At 43.4% G+C, this 8,240-nt stretch overlaps 1 protein-coding gene across 1 annotated transcript; it reads left to right on the top strand.

The window, feature by feature from the left end:
• The first annotated feature begins 395 nt into the window (after positions 1-395).
• On the top strand, positions 396-3,723 carry LOC120514323 (E3 SUMO-protein ligase ZBED1-like). The gene is made up of 4 exons (XM_039734647.1): positions 396-596; positions 1,728-2,578; positions 2,887-3,203; positions 3,368-3,723. The coding sequence occupies exons 1-4, from the start codon at positions 396-398 to the stop codon at positions 3,721-3,723; spliced, it is 1,725 nt and encodes a 574-aa protein (XP_039590581.1).
• The last annotated feature ends 4,517 nt before the right edge of the window (positions 3,724-8,240 follow it).

Below are 8,240 nucleotides of genomic sequence, written 5' to 3'. Positions count from 1 at the left end.
ATCCTGGAAGCATTTTGCAGGGGTGGAAGTAATGAATTACAACTACTCACGTTACTGTAATTAAGTACTTTTATCGGGTACTTGTACTTTTATGAGTATATTTTATAATCTGTAATTTTACTTGTATTTAAGTACAAATTAAAGTAAAGAATCTACTTAGCTACAATTAAAATGACAATTCGTTCCTGAGTACACCAAAAATTTGAATTAATATTCAAACTTTTGACAGGCATTTCGGTAGCCAATAAAAGTATCCGATGGCAAACAGACCAATGACGCCTGATATTTGGACTTGAAAAAAGCACCCACCCCCGCTGCACCAGGTTTTGATCATAATCGCACAGTGAAGGAGCTCGGAGTAATTTAAGGATTGAAGGTTTGGAGAAACAAACTTCATGGAGGACAGCAACATTCAAAGCAGTGAAAAAGACCAAGAAATACTGGAGAATGAGTGCCCCTGGCCGCACCTGGAGGAGCTGTTCATGTACAGAGGGAGGAAAGGAGACAGCATGCTAATGCAGTGCAAACTTTGTTTGCCATCTGTGGTGATTTCGGCATACAAGACTTCAGCCTCTAATCTCAAAAAACACATTATGGTAAGAAAACTTAAAGCGATTTTTTTGTTATACTATTTTCATTTTTTTAATATGTCTAAGGTAACTAGCTTGTCTACTTGAAGCCAACAAATGTCATCCGTTAGCCTGCGATTCAAGTATAACTGAGCTAGCTAACCTATGTACGCGCTCGCACGCATGCATATTTTATATTAAGAAATACTATCACAAAATATTAGGGGAACCACTGTAATATTTATATGTCATTGAAATGTATTATTATCAGGCATGGTTTAGATACCTATGTCATAAGGAAGGCACCAGAAAAAGGGACCTCAAAGTTTACTATTATTGAAGTTAATTTAGAGCACAGATGCCGTGAATGTCAGAGCTGTAATAAATAAAGTTCCCCTGCATACTTTAAAAGAAAGTCTCGCCATCATTTCATTTTTCACAATTTGTGAAAACAAGACACCACTTTCATTATCTTAAGGTTATCTCAGTATTTTCAGTCACTTAACCCTCAAAGATCGGCTGCAGCAACAACACAGCCACATATAGAAGCTGTAGCAGGCTCAGTTTTAAAGCTAAAGAAAAGATACTTGTATCGCAAAAAACCATAAGAATAAAGGTGCCAGCTATGCACCCATGATATTTAGAGCTAATTTTTAGTGATGCCCTTATAATCTCGGGAATTAAGGTATCAGAATGAAATTGCTTGTGGTGCTACCCAAGTATCAGCTTTTAAAGACATGCCCACATAATACTAATCCCACGCAATTTGGGGCAAAGAAAAAAAAAACATTTTTTGCATGCAGAATTTATGTAAAATTTGCCTCTTTTTTAATATTTCTGCACACTGGGGCCAAATACACAGTATTTGACTGTACTGGAATTGCATAAATGGGTTTGACTCGAGAAATTTAACCCCCCCCCATATAAAAATGGATGTATGGTTGGTTTCTAATGATTAAACAAATTTACCACACTTCATTCTAAACAATCAAAGTTTAGCTTAAATAATTACTCTAGGTGAATGATTTTTTTTTAATGTTTTTTCTTTAGTGTTGAAAGTAGTGATATGAGGAAGTGATGTTTAGAGTCTGACTGATATATAGTTTGGCTGATATAATTTATATTTTCCTTTGTATAATTCCTCTGTGATCTTTCCAGAGGAAACATCCATCAAAGATTGATCAGTACCATGACATCATTGCGACATCAGCTAGTTCTCAACGGAAGACCACAGCCATACCAAACAAGCTCTCAGCAAGTAAGCAAGTCAAGTTACCAGATGTGATGTTGGCACCTGTAAACAAACGTGTCCCTCAAGCAACTGTTGACAAGCTTATCATCAATTTCATATGTGAAGGTCTACAGCCATTTGCAGTAGTTGAACAGCCAGCTTTCAAAGAATTAATTACCACATTGCAACCTCATGCCAAAGTCATCTCCAGGTCCACAGTTCGTACCAGAATCTGTGACGCTGCTGAAGACATAAAGACAACTATAATTGCAGAATTGGGTAAAGCCAAATTTGTTGCAACCACAACTGATTGTTGGTCAGCTCATCAGAAAAGTTACCTTGGCGTCACTTGCCATTGGATAGAGGAAGAGTCCTTGGAAAGAAGATCTGCAGCACTAGCGTGCAAAAGATTGAGAGGGTCTTACACATTTGACATGATTGCTAGTGCTCTTGATGATGTCCATTTCCAATACAAGATTAGAGACAAAGTTGTAAGGACGACAACTGATAGTGGATCCAACTTTATCAAAGCTTTCCATGTGTTTGGGGCACAGAATGATGCAGAGGTAGATGAGGATGAAGCAGACTTGGATACTCTTGATGTGAGTGACCATATTGAATATCACGATAAAAATGTGATCCTTGATGAAGACTCTGGTATGGAATATCAACTACCCCCACATCAACGATGTGCATGTCACCTGTTAAATCTTGTGGCAACAGCAGATACAGCTCTTGCAGAGTGCATGAATGACACCTACCTACAAAAGGCTTTTTCGTGCAACTTTTGCAAAATGCCAGGGCATTTGGAACAAAACTGGGCGATCTCATTTGGCTAGTGAAGTAGTAGAGGACAAGTGTGGGCTACAGATCATTAGTCCCAGTGCAGCACGGTGGAATTCAACCTGTCTTGCCAATGAAAGAATAATACTTATCATTGACGAGAAGGGGGAAGATGCCATGAGAAGTGTATGTGACGAATTAAAGGTGAAAATGTGAGTAATATTAAGTACCATGTATGCAGTCTCTTCCTATTAAAGTCATAATTGGCTTAGTTGTTTATGTTATACACATTTTATCTTCCAGGTTGAGTCCTGCAGAAGTTGCATTCCTCCGGGAGTATTGCATCACCATGAAGCCGCTGGTAAAAGCTTCAAACATTCTCCAGTCAGAGTCCAGCACCTACATGGGATGGCTGCTGCCAGTAATCCACCAACTTCTATCAAAACTGAACAGGCTGGAGACATCAAGCAAGACCTGCATGCCACTCATCAAAGCCCTGCAAAATGGCCTGCAGAAGCGTTTTGGACAGATGATGGCGAATCCAGACTTGGCTGCTGCTGCAGTCCTTTTACCCAAGTTCAAGACCTCCTGGACTGACAGAGCAGATGTTATAGAGGCTGGTAAGTTCAAATTTATATATTTGCATGTTGCTATGACTGCATACTGGTAAAGGTGTATATATGTTATATCTCAGTCATGATAGTTCCTCAAAATATTAAAGTATCATTTGTTGTGGGTATTTAAAATAGTCACATAAATTAAAGTAATTGTGTTCCAATTACAGCCTTGACATACCTGAAACAACATCTTGAAACCACGGAGCATGAGAGTGAGCATCAGCAGAGAGAGTCATCTGATGATGATGATTTCTTCTCCAGACCACTCTCCAGAATGATGCAAAGTCCCATTGAGCCTGATGGTTACCTTGCATGTGCCTCGGACAGCATGGAGCTGCTTCACTCCTTCCCAGCCATCAAGAAGCTGTCTCTTAAGCTAAACACAGCTCTGCCTGCATCAGCTGCATGCGAACGGCTTTTTAGCTGTGCCGGTCTACTATTCACATCCAAACGAAGCCGAATAGACTCTATGAATTTTGAAAATCAGCTTTTGCTGAAACTTTACAAAAGGTTCAGAAAGTGAATTGTCCAAGACATGTTTCTTATGTCCAAGGCTTTAAGGCCCTTGCCCAGCTGTTTGTTTGCAGTACTCTGGTAAAAGTTTATACTACAGGCAAAACTCCTGTTTAATCTTTGTTTGTTTAGAAAACAAATTTCTTAAATTTGATCCATTCATATACAGTGGTGTGAAAAACTATTTGCCCCCTTCCTGATTTCTTATTCTTTTGCATGTTTGTCACACAAAATGTTTCTGATCATCAAACACATTTAACCATTAGTCAAGTATAACACAAGTAAACACAAAATGCAGTTTTTAAATGATGGTTTTTATTATTTAGGGTGAAACAAAATCCAAACCTACATGGCCCTGTGTGAAAAAGTAATTGCCACCTGAACCTAATAACTGGTTGGGCCACCCTTAGCAGCAATAACTGCTAAGGAGGAGTAAGGAGGAAGGAGTATAGTCCATCACTGGGTACACACACTTACTTAATTTGGAGATGCTGTTAAAACTACACTTTAAGGACAGACAGACCAACATTCCTTAGCGTTCTTTCACATCAATGTTTTGTGCGAGCTGCATACTGTTTTGGTGTGCTCACTCAAGCAGGAATTCAGACAGCCTAAGCTAATAGGTATCAGGTTGTTTACAGGCAAGAACAGAGTGGTCTGATGCTGTGCATAATGCCATTCTGAAAAGTGAATGTGACAGTGCACACCTAAAGAAGAATGTAGAATGCCCCAAGTCCATGATAAAATGGACATGATGAAGTAACTGTAATTTACATAAACAAATCTTAAATCTAGAAACAAAATCCAAAATTCAGGCAAATAAGAAAAGAGGAAAAAATACAAAAATAGGTCAATCAACAATGGGATGCTGATGTCTGGTCTGTTTCAACTGGCATCGTATCATTGTGATTCTTATATCATTATTGTCTGTGTTAAGGATTGTTGTGAGCATCTGGAAAAAACTGACCAGTAGATTATAGGATCTACACAAAAGAACAGTTAGAGGAATGCCAGACTCAAAGCCAGGAACAGCAAAACACCAAATGTCAGAATATAATGGCAAAAAATGGTAAGGTCAAAACCAAAGAAACTAAGCCCTAAATTAGTCTTTTAGCACAAAATGATAACAATCATGATGGTTGAAGGCGTATTTTAAAGGTATTAGTGACATCAATAGTCATAATAACTGCAATAATCTGGCCCATCTAGGAAGTAAAATAAACAGTACCATTAAACAAGTCAAATAAATTGAAAACACATTGAAAGTGCAACATAAATAAAAAATATATAATCTCCATGTCTGAAAACCCCAGGAAAAAAGCAATAAAGCTATCAAAAAAGCTTAAAAATATATTAGCTATGAACTTCCTAAACTGAAACGGTTACACCTCAACTATATGATTAAATATGTCTGAGGTGAAAAAGGAGAAGTCACAATAACTTGGAAAGAATGTGCAGACTACACACACTGCATGACTCGAAGTGAATACTACAGAATTGGCTACTGCCCAGGTGTTTTTTTTTCTGTTTTTTCTTAACAAGTCAAATCCTGTTTTCAGGTTATTCATGTTCCAATATATAGAATCAGGCCCCCACATACTTTAAAGCACATGAAGTTCCCACATTTACAGATACACACAAAGCAGATGGCGATGCTTTCATACTTAAGTGGTTGCTGCACAGTCTCCACACGTTCTTTTCTGGTGTTCCTTAAATGTATATGTGCAGACATTAGAGATGTTCTCTTTATAACACTGTAAGGTGAAGGCACACGTTCCAAATAACATTGACACAGACACTGCCTGGTTCGCTTATCTTGATAAACCACTTAAAAGTTGTATGTCTGAGTAAACAAAGCTCAGTGCTTATCTCAGCCAAAGACTGACATATTTCTTTACTCCAGTATGTTCACAGCTGAAAGAGTGTTTCTTTTTACTCTCCTGTTTGAAATGTGCTGCATTCTAAATTAGATACTATTACATGGGTTCATGTCTGAGGAACTCAGTTCCATATTTTTGTGTAAGTTCTGGCTGTTTTTCTTCCATAATTAGTTATTTTGCTACAGTTACTAAACTGGATCAAATGTGGGAAAGTGCTTTCTGATTTTTTACTTTTGCTCCCTCTCTGTAATATATGTATCATGGAGAGTAATGTGGAAAACGTACTTGTGTGGTGTCTGCATGAATCATTTTCCTTTGTATAAGAGTGCATTATTATTGCCGTTTGTATTTTTATTGTTGCTTTTGTTTCATCGTCACATAGACATTTTGCAATATATTTTTTCTTCCCTCCTCCTTGAACCGTCACCTTATCGTGGTGGAGGGGTTTGCGTGTCCCAATGATCCTAGGAGCTATGTTGTCCGGGGCTTTATGCCTGGTAGAACCACCAAGGCAAACTGGTCCTAGGTGAGGGATGAGACAAAGAGCGGTTCAACAAACCTCCAATGAAGAGTAAAAACTTTGGACAACGTTTTCCCTTGCCGGGCCTGGTCACCGGGGCCCCCCTCTGGAGCCAGGCCTGGAGGTGGGGCTCGATGGCGAGCGCCTGGTGGCGGGCCTGCACCCATGGGGCTCGGCCAGGCACAGCCCGAAGAGGTAACGTGGGTCCTCCTCCCCATGGGCTCACCACCTATGGGAGGGGCCAAGGAGGTTGGGTGCAGTGTGAGTTGGGTGGTGGCCGAAGGCGGGGACCTTGGCGGTCTGATCCTCGGCTACAGAAACTGGCTCTTGGGACGTGGAATGTCACCTCTCTGAAGGGAAGGAGCCTGAGCTAGTGCGAGGTGAGAGGTTCGGCTAGATATAGTCGGACTCACCTCGACGCACAGCTTGGACTCTGGAACCAATCTTCTTGAGAGGGGCTGGACTCTCTACCACTCTGGAGTTGCCCCGGAGAGGCGCGAGCAGGTGTGGGCATACTTATTGCCCCGACTTGGAGCCTGTGCATTGGGGTTTACCCGGTGGGCGAGAGGGTGGCCTCCCTCCGCCGGGTGGGGGAAGGGTCCTGACTGTTGTTTGTGCATATCGCCAACAGCAGTTTGGAGTATCCACCCTTTTGGAGTCTCTGGAGGGTTGCTAGAGGGCATACCTTCTGGGGATTCCCTCGTTTTGCTGGGAGACTTCAATGCTCACGGGCAATGACAGTGAGACCTGGAAGGGCGTGATTGGGAGGAATGGCCCCGATCTGAACCCAGCGGTGTTTTGTTATTGGACTTCTGTGCTCGTCATGGATTGTCCATAACGAACACCATGTTCAAGCATAAGGGTGTTCATATGTGCACTTGGCACCAGGACACCCTAGGCCTCAGGTCGATGATCGACTTTGTGGTCGTGTCGCCGGACTTGCGCCATATGTCTTGGACACTCGGGTGAAGAGAGGGGCGGAGCTGTCAACTGATCACCACCTGGTGGTGAGTTGGCTTCGATGGTGGGGAAGATGCGGTCAGACCTGGTAGGCCCAAGCGTGTTGTGAGGGTCTGCTGGGAACGGCTGGCAGAGTCCCCTGTCAGAAGTAGCTTCAACTCCCACCTCCGGCAGAACTTCAACCACGTCCCGAGGGAGGTGGGGACATTGAGTCGAATGGGCCATGTTCCGTGCCTCTATTGTTGAGGCGGCTGACGGAGCTGTGGCCGCAAGGTGGTCGGTGCCTGTCGTGGCGGCAATCCCGAACCCGTTGGTGGACACCGGCGTGAGGGATGCCGTCAAGCTGAAGAAGGAGTCCTATAGGACTTTTTGTCCTGTGGGTCTCTGGAGGCAGCTGATAGGTACCGCAGGCCAAGCGAACGCGGCTTCGTTGTTGCTGAGGCAAAACTCGGGCATGGGAGGAGTTTGGAGGCCATGGAGAGCGACTTTGGACGGCTTCGAGGAGATTCTGGTCCACCGTCCGGCGTCTCAGGAGGGAAGCAGTGCAGTGTCAACACCGTATATGGTGGGGATGGTGCGCTGCTGACCTCGACTGACGTTAGGGTCGGTGGGAGGAGTACTTCAAAGACCTCCTCAATCCCACTAACATGCCTTCCAATGAGGAAGCAGAGCCTGGGGACTCTGAGGTGGGCTCTCCCATCTCTGGGACTGAAGTCACCGAGGTGGTCAAAAACTCCTTGGTGGCAGGGCCCGGGGTGGATGAGATACGCCCGAGTTCCTTAAGGCTCTGGATGTTGTAGGACTGTCTTGGTTGACACGCCTCTGCAACATCGCATGGACATCGGGACAGTGCCTCTGGATGGGCAGACCGGGGTGGTGGTCCCCCTCTTTAAAAAGGGGGACCGGAGGGTGTGTTCCAACTATAGAGGAATCACACTCCTCAGCCTCCCTGGAAAAGTCCGTCAGATAGTCGAACCTCGGATTCAGGAGGAACAGTGTGGTTTCCGTCCTGGTCGCGGAACAGTGGACCAGCTCTTCACCCTTAGCAGAGTCCTGGAGGGTGCATGGGAGTTTGCCCGACCGGTCTACATGTGTTTTGTGGACTTGGAAAAGGCATTCGACCGTGTCCCTCGGGAATCCTGTGGGGGTGCTCGGGAGTATGGGGTA

The sequence above is a fragment of the Polypterus senegalus genome, chromosome 14 (assembly GCF_016835505.1).
Source record: "Polypterus senegalus isolate Bchr_013 chromosome 14, ASM1683550v1, whole genome shotgun sequence".
In the NCBI taxonomy this organism is placed as follows: domain Eukaryota; kingdom Metazoa; phylum Chordata; class Cladistia; order Polypteriformes; family Polypteridae; genus Polypterus; species Polypterus senegalus.
Note: the sequence above shows the minus strand (reverse complement) of the source record. Positions and strands in the feature narration are given on the sequence as shown.